This window comes from Tamandua tetradactyla, chromosome 10 (genome assembly GCF_023851605.1).
Source record: "Tamandua tetradactyla isolate mTamTet1 chromosome 10, mTamTet1.pri, whole genome shotgun sequence".
In the NCBI taxonomy this organism is placed as follows: Eukaryota; Metazoa; Chordata; class Mammalia; order Pilosa; family Myrmecophagidae; genus Tamandua; species Tamandua tetradactyla.
Window position 1 is genome coordinate 18,712,065 of NC_135336.1, and position 24,065 is coordinate 18,736,129.

Sequence of the window (24,065 nt, forward strand, 5' to 3'; positions counted from 1 at the left end):
TTACGTCTGCATCAAAAAGTAGCCAATAAATAGTCTGGTAAAAAAGCTACCATAGTGCTGTGTTGTGCCAGTCAATGTGATCGGTGCTCAGGATGGCCAGGGAAAGAGGCATAAAAGAATTCTTCCATTGTATAAAACTATAAAAGGAAGTGCTTATGGCATTTCATAAAAGGAAATGTACAAAGATTTTATAAGAAGGCATTTGAATAACTGTATTCAAGCTGGGTTAATGTAGCAGATATGTTGGGATGCCTGGGAAGTTGGTTTAGAAAATTAACTTCCAAATTATGAAAGATACTGTGTAATACCATTAGTTTTAGTATTGTCCTTGAATGTACTACCATTGATTCAGAGAGGTTGCCATAATTTTATTTTAGGAAGGTTCCAATGACAGCCCAACATAGACTGAAGGAGAAACCAAGTAGGCATTGCAGTCAGGTTTTTGAGCACTGAAATACAGATCCAATAAATGTTAGTTTTAAAACCAGTTGGTGTGGATAAGAGCTTTAGAGAATATATTCCTGGTTTTGGTGACTGGGTGGGTAATGGTGCATGTGCTGGTTTGAAAGGATGTATGTCCCCTAGAAAAGCCATGTTTTATTCTAAATCCTATTTCATAAAGGCAGAATAATCCTATGCAGTACTGTATGTTTGAAACTAATCAGATCATCTCCCTGGATGATGTGATTTAGTCAAGAGTTGTTAAACTGGATTAGGTGATGACATGTGTGTTAGTTGGATTCAGTTGTCAACTTGGCCAGGTGAGCATACCTAGTCTTGTTGCTGAGGACATAAGCCAATGGTGTGTGAACCGCATCTGTTGCCAATTACATCTGCAGTCAGCTAGGAGGCGTGTCTGCTGCAATGAGTGACGTCTAACTTAATTGGCTGGTGCTTAAATGGGAGATTGCAATGTAGCACTGCTAGCAGCTTGGCAGTCCTCATCTCAGTACTTGCAGCTCAGCCCCATCTCAGCACTTGCAGCTCAGCCCGGGCCCTTGGAGATGGGGAAAGAAATTACCCCGGGGAAAGTTGTTGGAACCCAGGGGCCTGGAGAGAAGACCAGCAGAGACCATCCTGTGCCTTCCACGTAAGAAAGAACCTCAGTGGAAAGTTAGCTGCCTTTCCTCTGAAGAACCAACAAAATAAATCCCCATTTATTAAAAGCCAATCCGTCTTTGGTGTGTTGCATTCCGGCAGCTAGCAAACTAGAACAACATGTCTCCATCCATTTGGGTGGGTCTTGAGAAGTTTCTGAAGTCCTATAAAAGAGGAAACTTTGGAGAATGAGCACGATTCAGAGAGAGCCAGAGAAGAACGACAGCCACAAGAGCCCACAAGCCAGCGACCTTTGGAGATAAAGAAGGAAAACGCCTCCTGGGGAGCTTCATGAAACAGGAAGCCAGGAGAGAAAGCTAGAAAAACCGTGACTGTTCACCATGTGCCTTCTTGGATGAGAGAGACCCTGAACTTCATCAGCCTTCTTGAACCAAGTTATCTTCCCCTGGATACCTTTGATTGGACATTATAGACTTGTAATTGGGACATTATCTCAGCCTTAGAACTGTAAAGTTGCAACTTATTAAATTCCCCTTTTTAAAAGCCCTTCCGTTTCTGGTATACTGCATTTCAGCAGCTAGCAACCTAGAACAGTGCATTTATAGAGTTGGGGACCAGAAGATCTGTTTGCATGAGAGGAAGGTGGAAGCTGTAGGATGTGCAGCTGTAGACATGTCTAGAAAGGTAATTCTGGACTAGGGTTATAGAGGAGAAGAAATCCTACAATGTCTCACACTTTTGCAGGAATTCGGTATGTGTTACTCTGTATGGGGTATATAACAAGAGCAGTGGGTGGATAAACAAGTGATAGACATTTGGGCAAAGCAGGGAAGAGAAGGCTGAGAGTCCTTAGGATAACCTAAGCAGTTTGTGTGCATTGACCCAAGAGCCTTGCATGCAAATGTTTTCATCTGAGGTGTTGGAGCACTTGTAAAGGAGAGGGTACTTTGTGCTTTTCTGCTCCCGTACTGAGATCTTTTGTCCACTATGCCTCTCCTACCCTGACGCAACTGTTCCCAACTAGGAGCTTAAAGAACGACTTTCTATTTTTATTCACCATCAGCAATTTCTTTGTCTTGTGAAAATAGGGTTTGGAAAGTGATAGATTTGATTTGGAAAAATTACATCTTCCATAAGTTATGAGAGGGTAGACATCTATTAAAAGTTATTTCTCACTTTGTGAAATGATAACCCCCATCCCACCCTTCTATTATTATTCACCAATAGATTGTAAATTCTTGATGATTTTCGGTTTTCTACTTTGTGTACTATATACTACCTAGTATAGTAATTTATCAGTTCCTATTGGACCAGTGCTTCCTGTATCTAGTTTTTAACTGTCTGTCTCAGGAGTCACAGGGAAATTTGTTCGTATTTTTAACTGTACAGTTCCTCGTGGCTCGATTTTGAAGGTAGTGAGGGTTTCCTCAGTGGCAAGCCTCCAGTCAATCTTCCCGGGTTAGTGTAGTTGTTCTTGGTTAGATGAAAGCAAAGGGATGGGTTTGAATAAATGGTAAAGGAAACATTGATTCTATAGGAATGGACTTTGCTTAAGAAATGGGGTTAAAATTGATGGCTCAGAAAAGAAGTAAAAATGGAAATTATATTTCATTCACCTTTTATACAGAGCACTACACTGTTAAAGTTTTTGCAGCTGTTTATGTATGCATAAGTCTTGGGTGGAATGACCGAATGAAAGACTGAAAATCTGGTAAAGACATCCACACTACTCTTCCCGAACCATCAACACCTACTAGCCTTTCTTCCCGTCGCTTTACTCTCACGTGGGCCGCTAAAGGGCATTTATTGGCCGGCTTCGCGCGGAGACACCCTGGACTTGGTCGCTGCTCTCTCCTTCCCCAGTAAAGTTCTTGCGGATGACGCCAGCCAATCGAAAAACATCATTCCGGTCTCTGGTCTCTCCGCCAGGCTACGCGCACTCCATGGTAACGACGCTCAGCTCGAAGATGGCGGCTGAGTGGGGTGGGGGAACTGGTTGCCCTGCTTCGGGCCCGGGCCCAAGCGGGTGGCGCTGGAGGGGTTCTTTGTGGGTTCGAGGAGTTTTACTCCTGTTGGGCGGACTCCGGGCAAGCGCCACACCTCTTCCTGTCTCCTGGAGCAGCTCCCCTCCGTGCCGGCACCACGTCCCCTCGGACACTGAGGTAGGGCGCCGGAGGGGAGGGAGCGGGTCCTGTGAGGGTAAAGCAATCAAAGAGGGTCAGGTATAGAGGGTAGCTATTGGGAGAAGGTGTTCTGGAAGAGAAAACGAAATTGAGGCCGAGGCAACTCTTTGAGGCCTGAGATCTGCTGTCAGCTCCCCTCCTGCACGCAGCAATGTGACAGAGTTACCCTCTATGCACTAGAACGGCAACACTTTCTTGTGTGGAGAGCTGTTCTTAGCCGGTAAGTGTGCATCTGTATCTCTTGAAGGGCTTGTTCACCACTCTCTGACTTTATGACTTAGAAAGTGAGATCCCCGAATTTGCATTTTAGATTTCCAGATGGCTGCTTGATGCTGCTAGGTGAAAGGACCAATTTGGGTAGAAATTGATGGGAGGATCAAACAAAGGCGTTGGAGGGATAGTGGGGGTTCTCCGGAGATGACGTTCGGGATTATTTTCAAGTTATCTCATTACTTTGCTGGAAGTGCCTGCCTCCTTCCTACACTATTTTTTTTTCCCTGTCTGAATCGTTTCAGTCTCAGTTCCAATCCCCTGACCTTAGGTCAGCCTACTAAAACCATCCCAGCAGAGTGTTCTTATTTCACAGCACGTCTTATCTGTACTCTCTTAATTGCACTACTCCAAGTACTGCTTTGTGATTAGGGCTTATTTTTCAGGCATGCCTTGCTTTTGTAGCTGTATTGTAAGGTTTCTCCCGTAAGGTTTGTCTTATATTTTGATTCCTTTGCAGTACTTTGCTCAGATCTGGGCCCACACTAGCCATACCGTCAGTATTATTCTTTGAGGCAAGGAAGAACAGTATCTGATTTAGGGCTGTAAGTTGTGGTTGATTTTATTATTTGCCTTATGACTTTAAGAAAAAATAGTCACCTAGAGATTTTCTGTTCAGCAAACCTAAGGCCACTTATTTTTGTCGTAATTTCCAACAATATTTTGTACATCTGGTTCACAATTATATGAGCCAAAATATTAAACTTGGGGCTTGTAGTTTTATTATAGCTTTTATCATGATACTGCATTTTGGCAGAATTATTTAAAAAAAATTTCCTCAAAGCCCTGTACTTGGATCTTTGAGTTTGGTTTAAAGTAAGAGAAAATAGTTCAAAAACTGTAAAATCTCTGGGTTAAAAGAAAGCTTAATAATTGTTTTCTCCTAATGCATGTTTCCAGTGTACAAATCTCCAGCCAGTATTTGAATATATGCATAGATAGAAACTTATTTTCTCCAAAAGTAGCCCCTCTTTGGAGCTCACTATTGTTAAAGTTCTTTTAAAGCTGAATACTTTCTTCCTGAAAACTCCCACCCACTATTTCCATTTATGCCTTTTGTCTGAATCGACTTTAGAAATCAAAAGCAAGTTATTAGTTTCTTCCTGAGAGTTATCATCCGTAATACATTTTCCTGGCACCTCACAGAGTATGAGTATGAAATAGTTAAGTCCTCGCCATTTTCACTGCCTTTGCTTTAACCTAGATACAAAGTACAGTCAAGAACTATTCACTGCACTTACTCTAGGGGCCTCACTTCTGTTAAGTGCTATAAAAACTACAGTAACTTTTGATGGTGATGGTGGTGAACTACAAAACACTTTGACTCATCTAATTTGTTATTAGCTAAAATCCCTAAGGATTTAAAAAAAAATTTATTATAGAAATTAAAAAAAATGAATAAACATCCAGAATAGTATAGTGAACCGATCACCCAGCTTCAATGTTTATCAACATTCTGCCATTCTTGTTTCATATACCTGCTCATTACCTATCTCTCCAGCTTGAAGTGGTTGGTTTTCTTTTTTTTTTTCCTTTTTTCTGCATGTAAAATTTTCATATATTGAATGCAACAAATGCATCCATATACATTCCTGTAAAGCCCACAGTCTTTTCACAGTATAGAACATTTCTGTCTCCAGAAAGTTCTCTTCTGTTCTGTGCTAGCCATTCTTTCCTGCCCACTCCAGATCACCAAGGATTTTGTTTGACATTACATTAATTTTGCCTGTTCTAGAATTTACTTCGTATAAAAGAAATTATACTGTATGCATTTTTCTGTATCTGGCTTCTTTGGCTCAGCATATTGTCTGTGTGATTCATTCATATTGTATGTGATAGTAGTTCATTCCTTTTATTGCTGAATGTTCTATTGAATGACTCATACCACTTAGTGGTAGGTCATATTTAGGTCATAAAGATGTTCTTCAGTGTTTTTTCTCTAGAAGTTTTATACTTTTAGGAGTATGATTATATATGGTGTTAGGTAGGGTAGTAAAAGATTCTTCTTTTTTTTGGTTCCATGTGGATATACAGTTGCTCCAGCATCATTTGTTTAAAGACTCCTCATTAACTAGCTTTGGCACCTTTATCAAAGCTCAATTGACTGTATCTTAGTCTGTCTCTATGTCAGCATCCCACTGTCTTGATTATGAACCTTTATAGTAAATCCCAAAGTCGAGTAGTATTGCAAATCTTCCTGTTCTGTTCTTCTTTTTGCAAAATTGCTTTGTCTCTCTTAGGTCCTTTAAATTTTCATATGCATTTTAGAATTGCTTTGTCAGTCTCTCAAAAAAAAATCTTGATGGGATTATGTTTGGGGTTGCATTGAATCTATAGATTAACTTGGGGTAATTGACATCTAATAGTACTACTGAGTCTTTCAATCCATAAACATGATATATTTCTCTATTTATTTAGGGGAAAGCTTTCAGTCTTTCACTGTTGAGTATGTTGTAACTATGGGTTTTCATATAAGCCTTTATTCTATTAAGTATATTCCCTTCTATTCCTTTTTTTCTTGAATGCTTTTATCGAAGAAAGGTGCTGGATTTCGTTAAAGACTTTTTCTGCATCAATTGAGATGATCATGTGTCTTTTTTTCCCCTACGTTCTATTAATATGGTGTGTTACATTGATTGATTTTCCTATGTTGAACCACCCTTGGATTTGTGGAATAAATCCTATTTGATGACACATTGTATTTTAGCTAATGTTTAGTCCAAAATATTTTTCTATTTTCCTTGTAATTTCTTCTTTAATTAATGGGTTATTAAACAACCATTATTTAATTTCTAAATATTTGATACTTTGCTTAAAGTCTTATTATTACTGATTCCTAATTTAATTCTGTTTTGGTCAGAAAACATTGTAAGATTTCGGTCTTTAGAAATTCATTGAGACTATTTAACTTATGGCTCTGGATATGGTCTAGCTTGTTTAACTTTTCATGTGTATTTATATCATGTAGTTATTAAGTGTTGGTTTCTTTATGTGATAGTAAGGTCAAGGTGATCGGTCTCTTTCAGAACTTCTGTATTAATTTAATTTTTTTCCTAGTTAGTAGGGTCTTCCTTTAGTTCTGTCAGTTTTTAAAAAAAATATTTAAATTTTATTTTTTTAATTATTTATATATCCCCATGGTACAAAATCCAAATAGTACAAAATATGTATAATGGAAAATCTTTTTCACAGATAGATAGATGAATGAATAGAATGATATAACAAATGTTGCAAAATGTTAATAGTAGGTAGATTTGGGCAGCTGAGTAGGGAATATATTGGAGTTCTCCGTATTTTTTTAACTTTTTTTAATTGTAATATATATACACACACACACACAAAGCAAAGAAAGACAAAAGCAATAGTTTTCAAAGCAGTCTTCAACATGTAGTTACAGGACAGATCCCAGAGTTTTTCATGGGCTATCATACCATCATCTCCGATTTTTCCTTCTAGCTGCTCCAGAACATTGGAGGCTAGAAGGATATATATATATATTTTTATCACTTTTTTCTTTTTTTGTGAAAAATTACATATATACAAAAAAGCAATAAATTTCAAAGCGCAGAGCAACAATTAGTTATAGAGCAGATTTCAGAGTTTGGTATGGGTTACAATTCCACAGCTTTAGGTTTTTAGTCTAGCTGCCCTAAGATATTGGAGACTAAACGAAATATCAATATAATGATTAATCAATTATACTCATTTGTTAAATCCTACCTTCTCTGTATAACTCCACCATCACTTTTGATCTTTCTCCCACTCTGTAGGGGTATTTGGGCTATGCCTATTCTAACTTTTTTCACATTGGAAGGGGCTGTCGATAATATGGATGGGGGATGGAACTAGTTGATGTCCTGGAGAGGCTGGCCCCTCTGCGTTTTAGGACTTACCTGCTCTGGGGACCCATCAGGGGGTTGTAGATTTCTGGAAAGTTATCTTGGGACATGGAACCTTTGTAGAATCTTATATAATGCCCTAGGTGTTCTTTAAGATTGGCAGGAATGGTTTTGGTTGGGGTTTGGCAAGTTATGATAGGTAGCAGTATCTAACTGAAGTGTGTGTAAGAGTGACCTCTAGAGTACCGTTTACTCTATTTGAACTCTCTCAGCCACTGATACATTATTTGTTACACTTCTTTTCCCCCTTTTTGTCAGCATTACATTGTTGATCCCATGATGCCAGGGCCAGACTCATCCCTGGGAGTCATTTCCCATGCTGCCAGGGAGACTTTATCCCTGGATGTCAGGTCCCACATAGAGGGAAGGGCAATGTTTCACTTGCAGAGTTGGGCTTAGAGAGAGGGAGACCACATCTGAGCAACAAAAGAGGTTCTCTGGAAATAATTCTTACAGCCTTGATTCTTGATTCTTTTTTTGTTTGTTTTTGGGGATGCATGGCCCGGGAATCAAACCCAGGTCTCCTGCATGGAAGGTGAGCATTCTACCATTGAACCACCCATGCACCCAGAGCCTTGATTCTTGAAGACAATTGTATAGCAATATAGCTTTTACAATGCGACTGTGTGATTGTAAAAACCTTGTATTTGGTACTTCTTTTATCCAGGATATGGATAGATGAGTAAAAAAGTATGGATTAAAAGAATAAATAATAGGGGAATTAAGGGATAAAATAAGTTGGGTAGATTGAAATCCTAGTGGTCAATTAGAAGGAGGGATAAGGAGTATGAGATATATGAGTTTTCTCTTTTTTCTTTTTTTTTGGAGTGACACAATAGTTCTAAAAATGTTCGTGGTGATGAATATACAACTATGTGATGATATTGCGAGCCATTGATTGTACACCACACATAGAGTATGTGTGTAAAGATTTGTCAATAAAAATATTTTTAAAGAAAAATTCTGAATCTGTTAAAACTCTTTCAGAAATGAAGGGGAGATTAAGAGATTTCCAGATAAACAAAAGCTGAGGGAGTTTGTCACCACTAATCAGCCCTATGACAGATGCTAAAGAGAATTTTGCAAGTTGAAAGGAAAAGATAATAGGCAATAGATTGATGCTGCATGAAGAAATAAGGCCACTGTTGGAAACAATATGGCATTTCCTCAAAAAGTTATATTTATAATTTCCATATGACCCAGCCATCTCGTTTCTAGGTATATATCCAAAAAGAGTGAAAACAGGGTCACAAACAGATATTTGTAGATCAGTGTTTTTAGCAGCATTATTCACAATAGCCGAAAAACTAGAACAACACAGATGTCCATCAATAAATAAATGAATAAACAAAATGTGGTACATATACAAAATGGAATATCATACATCTATAAAAAATAGTGAAGAGACATGCTGCAACATGGAAGAACCTTGAAAATATTATGTTCAGTGAAATAAGCAAGGCACATAAAAACAAAAATTGGATGATATCGCTTATAAGAGATAACTAGAATTGGCAAATCCATAGATTAGAAAGCAGATTAGAGGTTACCAAAGACAGGGAGGGTTGAGGGAAGGAAGAAGATGGAGTGTTTGTTCATAAAAATAAAATGAAAGAGAAAGAAAAGGAAGAGAAAAATATTAGCATACAGAATCCTACAGTATAATAAGAAATATATCATTAACATGTGGGTTTTATTCAAGGAATGCAATGAAAGTTCAATATTAAGATTATATTAAGTTAATTCATTATATTAATGCAGGTAAAGATATATATGATTATATATAATCATCACCATAGATGCTTTTTATGTTAAAAACAAACCTCATGAGGTAAAAATTGAGGGATGCATACTACATACTATGTGTATAATCATATGTACATATATAATTAATATCTCTACCTATCATCTGTTTTTTGTGTCTATTCTATTTTTATGTCTCTCTGTCAAATATATTTACATACCTATTATGCATCTTTCTATTTAATATATGTATCTTTCATCTGTCTGTGTATCTATCTGTCTGCCTATCTTTTTATTTTTTCTTTCTTTTTTTTTAGCCTGTCTATCTTCTATCTAATCATGATGGCCAAAAGCCAGCTTTATGCTTAATGGAACATACCAGAGACTTTACAAGCAACCTATAAATGAACATATTAATTTACTTATTTAAGATTCATTGTGGTTATTCAATAAAGTAATTGAAAACTAGGTTGTGTGTGTGTGTTTAATCAAATTGTATTAGAAACAGTTCATTCCAACTGAGCCAATCCTTTCCTATTTCATCTTTTAAAAATGTTTAATGTTTTCAACTTTTAATTAACAGAAAGTAAACATAAATATGTTTGACTATGATTTGACGAGGCATGTGTTTTGTGTTTTGTTTTTTTTTTTGTACTGTTTGTTTTGTCTTTTTGGTATTCTGCTTTGGGTTCAATGAACTGCTTATAGCTGTAAAATGATGTCTACCAATTTTGGAATATTTTTCATATCAGTTTTTCAAATATGTTTTCTGGCATATCCTTTTAACTATCCTTGTGGGTCTTGAGTACACCTCTTTTAGACTGTATCATCTCATGATTTTCTGAGGCTCTGTTTATTTTTCTCAGTCATTTTTGCATTGCTTCAGATAGGATAATTCATCTTGATCTCTCTTCACTTTTCAGTGATTTTTCTGCCATGTCCAATCTGCTTTTAATCACATTAATTTTTCATTTTAGTTGTGGAACTTTTCAACTCTAAAATTTCCATTTGGTTCTTTTATAGATATCTCTGGTGAGGTTTTCTAGCTATTCATTTTGTTTATATTTTCCTAAACATATTTAAGTCATTATTTAACATTTGAGTCATCTTATGATCAGTTTCTATTCACTTCTTTTTTCTTGAGGTTGCATCACAGTTTTCTGTTTTCTTCTCATGTCTTCTGGATTTTAATTAAATAATGGACATTATGAAGAGCAATTGTAAAGATTCTATTCTGTTATATTCCTGTGATGTGTGTGTTTTTTTCCTAGCTTGCTAAGTTAACATGTATGTACTAAAAATTCTAAACTTTGTCTCTCCTGCGTTTTAGCAGCTGCTAAAATCTTGCTCAGTTCTTTGAGCTTTCTGTTAGTGGCCTTTGCTGGTTCCTGCATGTATAATTTAGTGGTCAGCCAAGAACTTTAGTGGTCAAAAAGGATTTGAGTAGGTTTCATATGTAGAATGAGGCTCCCTCTGTGGCTTCTCTCTTTTTCTTTTCTTTTTAAAATATTTTTATTGATGAAACAACATACAAAAACAAACATGTTAACATGCAAACATTCCATATGTGGTGTACAATCAGTGGCTCACAATATCATCACATAGTTGTGTATTCATGATCATTTTTTAGAACATTTACATCACTCCAGAAAATGAAATAAAAAGATAAAAGAAAAATCTCAAACATACCAAACCCTTACCCCCCTTCTCATTGACCACTAGTATTTCCATCTACCCAATTTATTTTAACCTTTGTTCCCCTTATTATTTGTTTAGTTTTTTAAAATTTTTTATTAATTAAAAAAATTACAAGAAACACAAACATTCCCAACACGTACACTCAGCAATTCACAATATCATCATGTAGTTGCATATTCATCATCATGGTAATTTCCCAGAACATTAGCATCAATTCAGAAAAAGAAATAAAAAGACAACAGAAAATTATGACAGAGAAAGGAAAAAAAAAATTTTACATGCCATACATCGTACTGATCCCTTTCATTGATCACTAGCATTTCAAACTAAATCTATTTTAACATTTGTTCCCCCGATTACTTATTTTTATTCCATAAGTTCCTCTCATCTGTTGACAAGGTAGATAAAAGGAGCATCAGACACAAGGTTTTCACAATCACACAGTCACATTGTGAAAGCTATATCATTATACAATCATCTCCAAGAAACATGGCTACTGGAACACAGCGCTACATTTTCAGGCAGTTCCCTCCAGCCTCTCCATTACATCTTGGATAACAAGATATCTACTTAATGCATAAGAATAACCTCCAGGATAACCTCTCGACTCTGTTTGGAATCTCCCAGCCATTGACACTTGGTCTCATTTCTCTCTTCCCCCTTTTGGTCAAGAAGGCTGTCTCAATCCCTTGATGCTGGGTCTCAGCTCATTCTAGAGTTTTTCTAAATCCCTTCATGCTGAATCTCAGCTTATTCTGGGATTTCTGTCCCACATTGCCAGGAAGGTCCACACCCCTGGTAGTCATGTCCCATGTAGACAGGGGGAGGGTGGTGAGTCTGCTTGCCGTGTTGGCTGGAGAGAGAGGCCACATCTGAGCAACAAAAGAGGTTCTCTTGGGGGTGGCTCTTAGGCTTAATTTTAAGTAGGCTTGACCTATCCACTGTGGGGTTAAGTTTCATATGAACAAACCCAAAGACTGGGGGCTCAGCCTATAGCTTTGGTTGTCCACACTGTTTGTGAGAATATCAAGAATTCAACTTGGGGAAGTTGAGTTTTCCCCCGTTCTCACCATTCCCCAAAGGGGACTTTGCAAATACTTTTCCACTCACTGATCAAATCACTCTGGGATTCATCAGGGCATCACCTGGACAAACCAATAAAATCTTATGTCCTATACAAAGTTCCATGTACTTCAGGTGTTCAATCAACTATCTACATAAGTTATATTAGGAGATGCACTAGTCAAAGTATAGATTTGTACCAAATAAACATTTTTTGCTTTAGTCTTACACATTAGTTGAAATTTTAAAATATTAAGTACCATCTATTTTCAGCACACTGCAGTAATGACATTCTTTTGTTCTTCCTCATGCAAAAACATTTTTTAAATTTGTACATTTAGTCACTATCATTATACACTCTAGGCATTCCTAGATTACACCATCTCAATTTTTATCATCTATCTTTCTTTGTGATTTCATTTATGCCCCAGCCCTCCACCCTCTGTCATTCTCATATGCAGTTTCATTCAATGTTTTTACATAACTGTGTTACAGTTAGGTAATATTGTGCTGTCCATTTCTGAGTTTTTATATTCAGTCCTGTTGCACAATCTGTATCCCTTCAGCTCCAATTACCCAAATATCTGACCCTATTTCTATCTCCTGATGGTCTCTGTTACCAAGGAAATATTCCAAGTTTATTCACTAATGTCAGTTCATGTCAATGAGATCATGCAGTATTTGTCCTTTTGTTTCTGGCTAATCACACTCAGCATAATGTCCTTAAGGTCCATTCATGTTGTTACATACTTCATAACTTTATTCTGTCTTACAGCTGCATGATATTCCATCTTATGTAAATGTCACAGTTTGTTTAGCCAACTGTCTGTTGATAGACATGTTGGCTGTTTCCATCTCTTGGTAATTGTTAATAATGCTGCTATAAACATTGGTGTGTAAATGTCTGTATTAGTTAGGGTTCTCTAGAGAAACAGAACCAGCAGGGAACACTTGCAAATATAAAATTTATGAAAGTGTCTCACGTGACCGTAGGAACGCAGAGTCCAAAATCCACAGGGCAGGCTGCGAAGCCGATGACTCCAATGGATGGCCTGGACGAACTCCACAGGAGAGGCTCACCAGCCAAAGCAGGAATGGAACCTGTCTCCTCTGAGTCCTCCTTAAAAGGCTTCCCATGATTGGATTTAGCATCACTAATTGCAGAAGACACTCCCCTTTGGCTGATTACAAATGGAATCAGCTGCGGATGTAGCTGACATGATCATGACCTAATCCTATGAAATGTCCTCATTGCAACAGACAGGCCAGCGCTTGCCCAATCAGATGAACAGGTACCACAACTTGGCCAAGTTGACACCTGTCCCTAACCATGACAATGTCCATTTGTGTCCTTGGCCTCGTGTCCTTTGAGTAGAGACAGCATATAGATGGGTCCTGTTTTTTAATCCATTCTGCCAGACTATGTCTTTTGATTGGAGAGTTTAATCCATTAACATTCAGTGTTATTACTGCATGGGTAGTACTTTCTTCTACTATTCTGCCTTCTGGATTTTATATGTCATATCTAATTTTCCTTCTTTTTACCTTTACTCATAGTCGTCCTTTCTACCCTCTTCTCCACACCTCTCTCTTCTGTCTTCATATCTGTCTCTAGTGTTCCCTTTAGTATTTCTTGCAGAGCTGGTCTCTTGGTCACAAATTCTCTCAGTGATTTTTTGTCTGAAAATGTTTTAATTTCTCCCTCATTTTTGAAGGACAATTTTGCTGGATATAGAATTCTTGGTTGGCAGTTTTTCTCTTTTAATAATTTAACTATATTATCCCACTGTCTTCTCGCCTCCATGGTTTCTGCTGAGAGATCTGCACATAGTCTTATTGGGCTTCCCTTGTATGTGATGGATTGCTTTTCTCCTGCTGCTTTCAAGATCCTCTCTTTCTCTTTGACCTCTGACATTCTGATTATTAAATGTCTTGGAGTATGTCTATTTGGATCTATTCTCTTTGGGGTACGCTGCGCTTCTTGGATCTGTAATTATAAGTCTTTCATAAGAGTTGGGAAATTTTCAGTGATAATTTCCTCCATTAGTTTTTCTCCTCCTTTTCCCCTCTCTTCTCCTTCTGGGACACCCACAACACATATATTCGTGCACTTCATATTGTCTTTCAGGTCCCTGAGTCCCTGCTCATATTTTTTCCATTTTTTTCCCCTATAGTTTCTGTTTCTCGTTGGATTTCAAATGTTCCATCCTCCAGTTCAGAAATCCTATGTTCTGTCTCTCGAAATCTACCATTGTAGGTTTCCATTGTTTTTTCATCTCTTCTACTGTGCCTTTCATTCCCATAAGTTCTGTGATTTGTTTTTTCAGACTTTCAGTTTCTTCTTTTTGTTCTTTCCTTGCCTTCTTTATATCCTCCCTCAAGTCATTGATTCGGTTTTTCATGAGGTTTTCCATGTCTGTTCGTACATTCTGAATTAATTGTTTCAGCTCCTGTATGTCATTTGAATTGTTGGTTTGTTCCTTTGACTGGGCCATATATTCAATTTTCCTAGTGTGATTTGTTATTTTTTGCTGGTGTCTAGGCATTTAATTACCTTAATTAGTTTATTCTGGAGATTGCTTTCTCTTCTTTTATCTAGGGTTTTCTTGCTGGATGAATTTGTTGTCTATCTGTTCTTTGACATTCCATTCAGCTTTATCTGGACCTTTAGCTCAAGTTTTGTTTAACAGAGGAGAATTTTTCAGCTCTTGTTTTCTTGTTTCTTGCCCTGCTTGTGTGGTGCCTTTCCCCCTCACACATTAGGAGGATCTACTTAGATATTATAGACCCCAGCCAGATTTTCCCAGACCAAACTGGCCTCCTATCAGGAGGAAAGAGTCACCTGCATCAGTTTTCCCTGAGGGTGGGACCCAGCAGGTTGAAAGACTTTCCTGCAAAGTCTCTGGACTCTGTTTTCCTTATCCTGCCCAGTATGTGACGCTTGTCTGACTGCAGGTCCCACCAGCATAAGATGATGCGGTACCTTTAACTTTGGCAGACTCTCCCTGCTGGGGGCATGGTGGAGACAGAAGAGAGGTTGTAGGCTGGTTTTAATGGCTTCAAATTACCAAACCTTGCTGTCTGAATTCCTTGATGGAGGGATTCCACCTGGGTGGGGCTTCACCCCTCCCCTGGGGAAGGCACAAGCTCCATATAAGCCCCCCAAAAAACTCACTTCTGCCTATGCCTGGGGCAGTTGCAGCCTGAAAAGTCCTGCCACTGTATCCAGAGGCAGTCAAGTCTTTGTAGATACACAGCCATAAAAACCTCTGTTTCCTTTTTTTTTTTTCCCCCTTTTTCTGTCAGTCCTGCCCCCTTGGCGCCGGGGCAAAAATGAGCAACCTCTGCTTTGATCAGGTTCACCTAAGCTGGGGCCCTTTTTTTAGTAGTCAGAATTTGTTAATTAGTTCCACAATTGGCGTTTGATTGTGCCCAGTCCCTGCTGCTGTTAAAGTCCTTTCCTTTCCCCTCTGGGAAGCGGCCTGTGGCGGAGGGGCGCTGGCCGCCACAGCTTTGGGAACTCACAGTTCTGGGGGGTGCTCGCAGCCGGTCCAGCTGGTCCAGACTGGGATATGCTGTGTGTCTGGTCACTGACGTGGCCCCAGGAGCTGTTCTGTACTGTTTCTGGTTATTTAGTAGTTGTTCTGGAGGACGAACTAAAATGGGCATGTTGTTAAGCTGCCATCTTGACCCCTTTTTATTTTTTTAATACATATTTTTTACTCATCTGTCCATACCCTAGATAAAGGGAGTATGAGACACAAGGTTTTCACAGTCACACAGTCACATTTTAAAAGCTGTATCATTATACAACCATCCTCAAAAAACAAGGTTACTGGAACACAGCTCTACAGTTTCAGGTAGCCTCTGTGATTTCTCTTCCAGCACCTCCTCCTTAACTTTCTGGCTGCTGCTTTATGTGAGATTCTACAAAGGTTCCATGCATTATGATTACTTTCCAGAAACCTACAACCTCCAGAGGAGTTCCTAAGCCAGATAAGTCCTGAAACCCAGAGTGGCCAGCCTCTCCAGGACATCAACTAGTTTCATCCCCCTAACCCATATTATCAATAGCCCTTTCCAACATGAAAAAGTTAGAATGAGCATAGTCCAAATATCCCTAAAGATTGGAAGAAAGATCAAAGAAGAAGGTGGAATTAAAGCAGAGCAGATAAGATTTAACAAATGAGTGTGACTGCTGAATCATTATATCAATATTTCTTTTAGTCTCCAGTGTCTTGGAGCAGCTAGAACCCTGATTAATACAAATGGAATTGTAACCCATACCAAATTCTGAAATCTGTTCTCTGATTCTTGCAGTGTGCTTTGAAATTTATTGCTTTTTTATATATACATTTGTATTAATCAGGGTTCTTTAGAGAAACAGAACCGACAGGAGATATCTGTACATATGAGATTTATAAAGGTGTCTCATGCAACCATGGGAATGAAAGAGTCCAAAATCCACAGCGCAGGGTGTGAAGCTGGCAGCTCCAATGAAGGGTCTAGATGAACTTCACAGAAGAGGCTCTCTGGCTGAAGAAGTAGTGAAAAATCTCTCTCCTTCCTTAAAAGTCTTCAACTGATTGGATTATCTCATTGGTGGGAGACACACCATAATTAATCGCAGATGTAATCAGCCACAGATGCATTGAACTGACTGATGATTTAAATACATCAGCCTTCTGGTTTATCAACTAGCTAGGAAATATCCTTGCAGCAACACTCAGGCCAGTACTTGCCTGACCAGAAAACTGGGCATCACTTGGCCAAGGTGACACCAGAACCTAACCATCACAATGTTATTTTTCACACACACACAAGAAATATTATATATTGTTCAGTTTTTATAATTTTGTTATTTGCAGGGAGATTAGTTTTATTAAGCTACTACATTTCTGAAAGCCAGCAGTTCCCAATGTCTGTTTTTCCATGATCTTGTTAAGCTTTATATTCCTGATACTTTACTTTGGCATCTAAACTTGGCATTTAGTTTATTCCATTTAAAGCAGGAGCATACTTGTCCCTACTTCAACTTTCTTTTATTAAATATCACCTTCTCCCTGAAGCATCCCCTTATCAAGTTCCTCTAAGTCTGACTTAAGTTCCCATCTTCTGTGATTTTTATTCATTTTATTATGGTACTTGTTGGATTTGTTTGTCCTTCATTAAGTCCTTGAGGTCAAGGACTGTATGTTTTGTATTTGCAATTCCAGTGCCTTGTATGTGAAGGCATTCAGTACATGTTTAAATGAATGAATAATGTTAGTTTTTACTATGTGGTGATCATAAAAGAAATGTTTCAATGTTTTATGTACCATGTTACTATTTTTGCATATCCATTTCATTAGTGTTATTGGTTTGTAATTTGATTTGTCATGAAAAGTGAATATTCTCTTTCTACTTGCATTTTTGTCATACTTTAGTTTTTGATGATTGACATATATTTGTGTTTTAGGCACTCCAGATTATAGAGCATCTCATAAAGGTATACAGATAATTATATTAAAATTTAGGAAATGGTGTGCCATAAAATTAATACTCTGGAAGTTAAAGGAAGGAGAGATGACTTCTATCAGAGAGGATCTTAGTAACATTTCAGGGTTCTATGTGCTGCCTTCTTCATGCTAGAGGAGGAGAATTTTAACTCAAAGAAGTAGGAGAAAAAGCATTTCAGTGGAGGGAAAGGTGTAAGCAAGCATGAACAACACCATGAGCAAATGAGGAGGCAAGAAATCCTAATGTGTAAGCAGAAAATAGTGAATTCAATTTGGTTTGAGATTAGGAAATAACAAGAGATAAAGTTGGAAAAGTGGCTTAATGATAATATAGTAAGGAATATCTTTTGAGTTTACTTTATGTCAGCCAGATTTATATATATTAACTTGTACTGTTACTCATTTTATATACTAGGACACTTGGATCCAGAGCACATATGTAATTTGTTTGATTTACAGTTTTAGCAAATGGTAGAGCCAAGAACAAAAACCCAGCAATCTAATTCTAGAACCTCTCTAGCTTCAAGAAGGGTTTAAATATCAACTTGAGGATTATAGACTCCAGGTTTCCTAAAATGCAGCTGGAAATACTGTATCTCTCTACTCTGCTCAAGTATTGCTAATGGCTTTTTAGTGGTTGTAAAATAATCTGGTATCTGAAGATTTGGGTCAGAGAATGGAGTGAGGAAGACTGGAAGCAGTTCAAAGGTCATTATAGTAGAGCAGGCAATAGATATGTGGAACTCTATGTAAGTTATTACATTAGCAAATCAAAAAGCATACAGTGTGGCTTTTTTTCTCTCTACAAAACAAAATTTCATTTTCATTGTATAAATCTTCAGAAATAGTATAAAGAAAATGTGATCATTACTTGATTTGCAAGAATGAGGTAGTATATAGCTTATTTTTAGTTAATGCAATAACTTTTTATGTATTTTAAGATTTTACATAAATTCTTTATTGTGCTCAGACCTTTCCTATTCTCTTTGATTCCCCTCCTGAAAAAAATGAGGATTGGAGAAAAAATTCAAAGCAAAATTCTTTTGTGAGGAAATTTAGCTTTTTACATCTCCTTGATCTTTTCCTATCTCTTTTGAAGAATCAAACAGTAAAACTATAATTAGTGGGTGGGCAATGGTGGCTCAGTGACAGAGTTCCCACCTGTCATACCAGAGACTTGGGTTCAATTCCCAGTGCCTGCCCATGTAAAAAAAAAAAACACAAAAAAGAAACAACTGTAATTAGTCAAATTAGTAACAGTGAAACCTAAAAACTTCTTGACAGCTATTGTTCACGTAACAAGATATTTAATCAGGTATCTCACATTCATAGAACCTGCTTCCCAGATGATATAATTAGCTTTGGGGATTTATTTGAAGCTCAGGAATGCCGAAATAGTGGACTATAAGCCAAGGAACTTTTTTCTGGGCATTGCATTGAAATTTAATTTATTAATTTTAAATTGGGACCAATAATTGGTTAATCTGTACAATATGTGTAAAATTTTCAAATTTTTTAATTCTTTTTTTTCAGGTCATAAATAAGGTTCATCTTAAGGCAAATCATGTTGCAAAAAGAGATATTGATGAGCATTTAAGAATCAAGACTGTCTATGATAAAAGTATTGAGGAGTAAGTACACCATTATTTTATCATCTTTTTAAAATTGTGAATCTAAATATTAAAGATATTTTCAAATGCTACCTGAAGTAAAAAAAATCCATCAATGGCACTAAATACAAGTTAGGGCAGCTTCAAGATGGAATTAAGGTAAAAATGCTTTTTAGTCTGGAAAGATAAAGGCCATGGGATGTGCTTAAAGTTTATACATCATGAATAATTTAAATGGCACGAATGTGGGTCTATTTGAATGTGGTAAATAATAGTCTGGAAGGCACCCCTTCAATAAGAATTTGGATAAAAAATAAAAGGAAGTACTAAATATATACAACAGTAGGAAAATACACAAAATTATTAACCAAGAAGTGTATTCTAGTTTGCTATTGCTGGAGTTCAATATACCAGAAACAGAATGGCTTTTAAAAGGGGGAGTTTATTAGGTTAGAAGTCCACAGTTCTAAGGCCATGAAAATGTCCCAAGGCTATAGAAATGTCCAATCTGGAGCATCCAGGGAAAGATCCCTTGGTTCAAGAAGGCCATTGAGGGCGGGCCATGGTGGCTCAGCAGGTAAGAGTGCTTGCCTGCCATGCCCAAGGACCTGGGTTCGATTCCTGGTGCCTGCCCATGTAAAAAAAAAAAAGGTCTATGATACTCAGGGTTTCTCTCAACTGGAAAGGCACATGGCAAACATGGCAGTGTCTGCTAGCTTTCTCTCCCTGCTTCTTGTTTCATGAAGCTCCCCCGGGGACGTTTTCCTTCTTCATCTCCAAAGGTCTCTGACTGTGCAGGCTCTCTGCTCCTTGATCTCGTGGCTGTCCTGTGGCTCTGTTGTAATTCTCCAGCTTTCTCCAAAAATGCTCCCGCTTTTAAAGGATTCCGGTAAACTAATCAAGACCCACCTGAAATGGGTGGATTCACATCTCCCCTTAATCTGAGATTCATAGCCACTACTGGGCAAGCCACAGCTCTTTGGAGATAATCTGATCAACATTCCAACCTATAGTGCTGAATAGGGATCAAAAGAAATGACTGCCTCCACATGATGGATTAGGATTAAAACATGACTTTTCTAGGAAGCAGTCATTTCAAGCCAGCACAGGGTGGTATCATCTAATTTTTAATTTTTTCTAAGATGGGTACAAAAAATATGTATATTAAAAATGAAATAGTTTTTAAAAAGCTATTAGGAGTATTTGATGTTTTTTCCCTATCTGTAACTTCCCAAATGAATAAGATAAGATATGACTGTGTTTAGCACTGTCCCTTGGCACATGGTAAACTCTCAAATGCTCATTGAGGTAAATGGAGATTATCAAGGACAGATGTTTCATGCTTCCGTACAGCATTCCTTTGGACTCCTACCAGAGGCGTTCTGAATAAACAAGACAGTGGTCTGGCCCACTATGGCAATTCTTATGTTTTATATCATCATTTTCAGGTTGCTCCCTGAGAAAAGATACCTTGTAAAGGTATGTAATAAACTCATGGCTTGAATTGTATACTTAAAATAGGTACAATTTATGGTATTTTAATTCTACTTCAATGAAGAGAAATATATACATGGCCATTTTGTGGATGATTGAATAAAGGGTGGTGGTGTGATGAATGTATTTATCATTTTCACCAAAGTTGTCTTTGTGATGTACTCACCAAAACCTTGTCTGTATTTATATTAAATTAGTTTTCTCATTTTGGTATTTAAATCAGTCTTCTAATATTTTTTACTTGCCCTCTCAAATTTTAGGGGAGCAGAGTATGCTGAGGGTAGGATTTTTGCTTTTGTTTTTAAGAGAAATTTTTTTAAGATACATTAATACCACCATTCTCTTGGTAGAAGTTTTCATTTTCTGGAAGATGAATTGACCTGATAGTGTGATATACCAAAGTTATTTAAAGAGGTGCCAACCTTATTAGGTTTTTAGCTATTATGGAATCACATTGTTGGAAAGGATAATTTTCATTAAGGCAATTCTTTATGGGCTACCACAATTGGTGAGGTGAAAGTATATCTAAACATAAGATTTGCTTAACATAAACCACCTTAATTTTGGAATCCTCTCAATCAGTCTCAAATTTGAAATAATCTAGATTAGTAGCAAAGATTTATATTTTCTTATTTTCTAACAAATGTGGAAGGAAATGAAGTTTGTCCCTATTGCTCTTTGATTACCTAATACATATATTCCTTTTTTTTGAAGATTTTTGCTCCTTTCCCCTTCTGTCATTAATATCCTATGCTTTACTTTTTTTTTTTAATGTAATTTGATTCTGACTATAATTCTGAATTTTTTTTAACTTTTATTTAGAACAAACTTTTCCCACAAGCTATTTCTTATTTAGAGAAGACTTTTCAGGTTCGAAGTCCTGCTGGCACTATTTTACTCAGCAGGTACGTCATATTAAACACAGGTTGTTTTCTTTAGTTGTTTAGTACTCTGTCCTTCACAATCTACTAGTATGGCAAGGTGGAAAACTGTTATACTAAAATATTATGTTGTACTTGGTCTTAAAGACCAAACTGCAAGGAATTTAAAGGAAAAAAAAATACTGCTGTATAATTATTCTTTTCCTAATTTTCCATTATGAGATGCCCTACTGGATCTTTTCCTTGGGAATACTTGTCCCCTGTGCCCCACAACCCCTTCTTCCTCTCCAGGTCTACACTGTTGACTTTATGAAGGACTTGGTATTTGAAAAACCAGATCGGGAAGATTTCCTATAGATTCAAAATTCTTTTTTAGCCCACTTTTCTAATTAAAATAGTAACCATTATTAATGAAATAATATAGCAACTACTCATTTAATGCAGTGTTTTAATTGCTATGAACTAATGTGTTTTATTTTTTAATTTTATAATTAAACTTTGATGTAAAAATGAATTGAAGACAATGTGCAACAAACCAATACCTACGGGAGGAAAATGATCCTCATAGATACTGTACTGGGGAATGTGCAGAACATACAAAATGTGGCCCAATTATAGTGCCTGAGGAGCATCTCCAGGTAATTTATCCTGCTTTTAGCAACATTTTTACTCTTTAGGAGAGATTTTGAATCTGTATCACCCAGAAATTTTTAAGGATTTAAATCCAAAGCATAGCTTCATTTTTCTATAAAAAGTAAATGTAGTTAGTTATCCTGATTTTATTCTTTCACTGCTTTCCAAGTGAGTTTAATGATATTTTATTCCCTCTTTGTGGGTGTGTCTATGTGTATGTGCGCACACTTATCTCTTCTTTGGGGCTGCTGTATCAGTTCTGCTTAGAATTTAGTATCTTTTGGTAGGCGTATACTTTTTTGATGGGCAATTTGACATTATTTCTTATAATAAAAAATGTGTACATTTCAACCTAACTAGTAACTTATTCTATAAAAATACTTTTAACGGTACAATATGTGTTCAAGAATGTTCCTTGCAAAACTTTAAATGCGTCTGCATAGGGTACTAATTAAATTATGGTTTAGCTATATGATTGGATACTGTGCAAGTGTCGAAGAATAAAGTAGATCCCTGTGTACTGACTTGGAATGGTGTTTAAGCTCTTAAGTAAAAAATGAAAGTTAAGAGTATGTATAGTTAGTCTTTTATAACTGATGCAAATGTTCTAAAAAATTATCATGATGATGAATACACAACTATGAGATGATATTGTGAGCCATTGATTGTACACCATGTATGGACTCTATGTGTGAAGATTTGTCAGTAAAAGTATAAACAAATACATATCTATATATACCAAAATATAAATAATGGTTTTCCTCAAGAGTTGGTTTTGGAAGGGCTTTTATTGTTAAATGTTTTTGTAATACTCTGGTTTTTCATATTTATAAAAATACAAGTAATTCTGATTATGTATATCAGAAAAAAGAAAAAATTTATAAATGCAGAAAACTTACTTATTATACATTATATCTGAAAATATAATAATGGCCTCAACTATTTTTCCCTGTTTAGCTGTATTCTCTTATTACTTACAGAAAATGAATACATACTGAACGCTAATGTTATAATCAAAACAAAGCATGCATTTTAGGTTATTTATTTTGTAAGCTGTTCCGAGGTATTTGTACAATGGCATGAATACAACTAGCTTGCTCATCTTTCATTTCTTACCTCAAATTTCTTGAAGGTGTAAAGGGCTTTAGGACACTTTTAAAATTTAAACAGGTTGTTAATTATATGCCCATCTTTTTCCTCAAGATATTTTAAGAGATATCCTAGTAAGACTAATTTCTCTGCTCTTTTTCCTAAGTTTTTTTTTTTTCATTTTTAATTCTCTTGATTTACCATATTTTCCGTTTACTACTTATATTTTGGAAACTTAACAGAAGGAAGAATAAACAATCTGTATTTCCAGTTAAATGAAATGGGAATGTCTGTGTGGTGTTGTTGTTTTCTCTGTCTCTGCAAGTCTTGCTTATGCCCAGAGATCACAATTTACTAATTTTTCTATTTATGTTTTGTAGATTATATGATTGTTTAGGGCCTTTAATAGAAAAAGCTCTTTAGAAAGCGAACTTTCCAAGGGCAAAGTAAAATTTGCCTAGAAAACAAGAAACAAGAGTAATATTTCAAGATGACCTTAACTTTTTACTTTATATATTTTTGTATTTGGATTTTTAACAAGATGCACAAATTACTTTATAATAGGAAATATGTTTCCAATAGATAAGTCATTTTTTCTTAATGGGAAAAATTTGTAAATTTTAACTTTGAAATAGCTACAGATTCACAGAAAATTGCCAAAAAAAAAAGAAAAAATGTACAGAGAGGCCCTTGTATTTTTTTTTTACCCATTTTGGGGTTCTTGATATTTTAATTTTTTTTCTATTTCTGAAAAGATGCAGAAAAGGTACTCATTAAAAGCAAATTGTATTCTGGGTGCATGCGTGGTTCAGTGGTAGACTATTTGCCTGCCCTGCAGGAGATCTGGGTTCGATTTCTAGCCCATGAGACCTGCCCCATTCAAAAAAATTAATTGTTTTAGTTGAGACTTGTAGATTTATGATAATTTTAAAGAGGGAATTTCAGT

The 24,065-nt window shown here is 36.6% G+C and overlaps 2 protein-coding genes across 9 annotated transcripts in view; one reads left to right on the top strand and one right to left on the bottom strand.

Annotated features, from left to right (window-relative positions):
• The window catches only part of DRC9 (dynein regulatory complex subunit 9), a 144,028-nt gene that overhangs the window by 105,472 nt on the left and 14,491 nt on the right, over positions 1 to 24,065 (bottom strand). The window lies entirely within an intron of this gene.
• Positions 2,948 to 24,065, top strand: part of LMLN (leishmanolysin like peptidase) — a 271,959-nt gene continuing 250,841 nt past the window's right edge. For 6 of the 7 annotated variants that reach the window (XR_013158484.1, XR_013158486.1, XR_013158485.1 and 3 more), the window contains exons 1-5: positions 2,948 to 3,221; positions 18,946 to 19,043; positions 20,471 to 20,501; positions 21,339 to 21,421; positions 21,918 to 22,035. Coding sequence is in view for 3 of the 7 variants with exons in the window: in XM_077118062.1 (XP_076974177.1) it covers positions 3,003 to 3,221; positions 18,946 to 19,043; positions 20,471 to 20,501; positions 21,339 to 21,421; positions 21,918 to 22,035 (549 nt within the window). In the remaining 4 variants the exon portion in view is untranslated. The remainder of the gene's footprint in view (positions 3,222 to 18,945; positions 19,044 to 20,470; positions 20,502 to 21,338; positions 21,422 to 21,917; positions 22,036 to 24,065) is intronic. The other variant, XM_077118063.1, reaches the window with a different exon arrangement.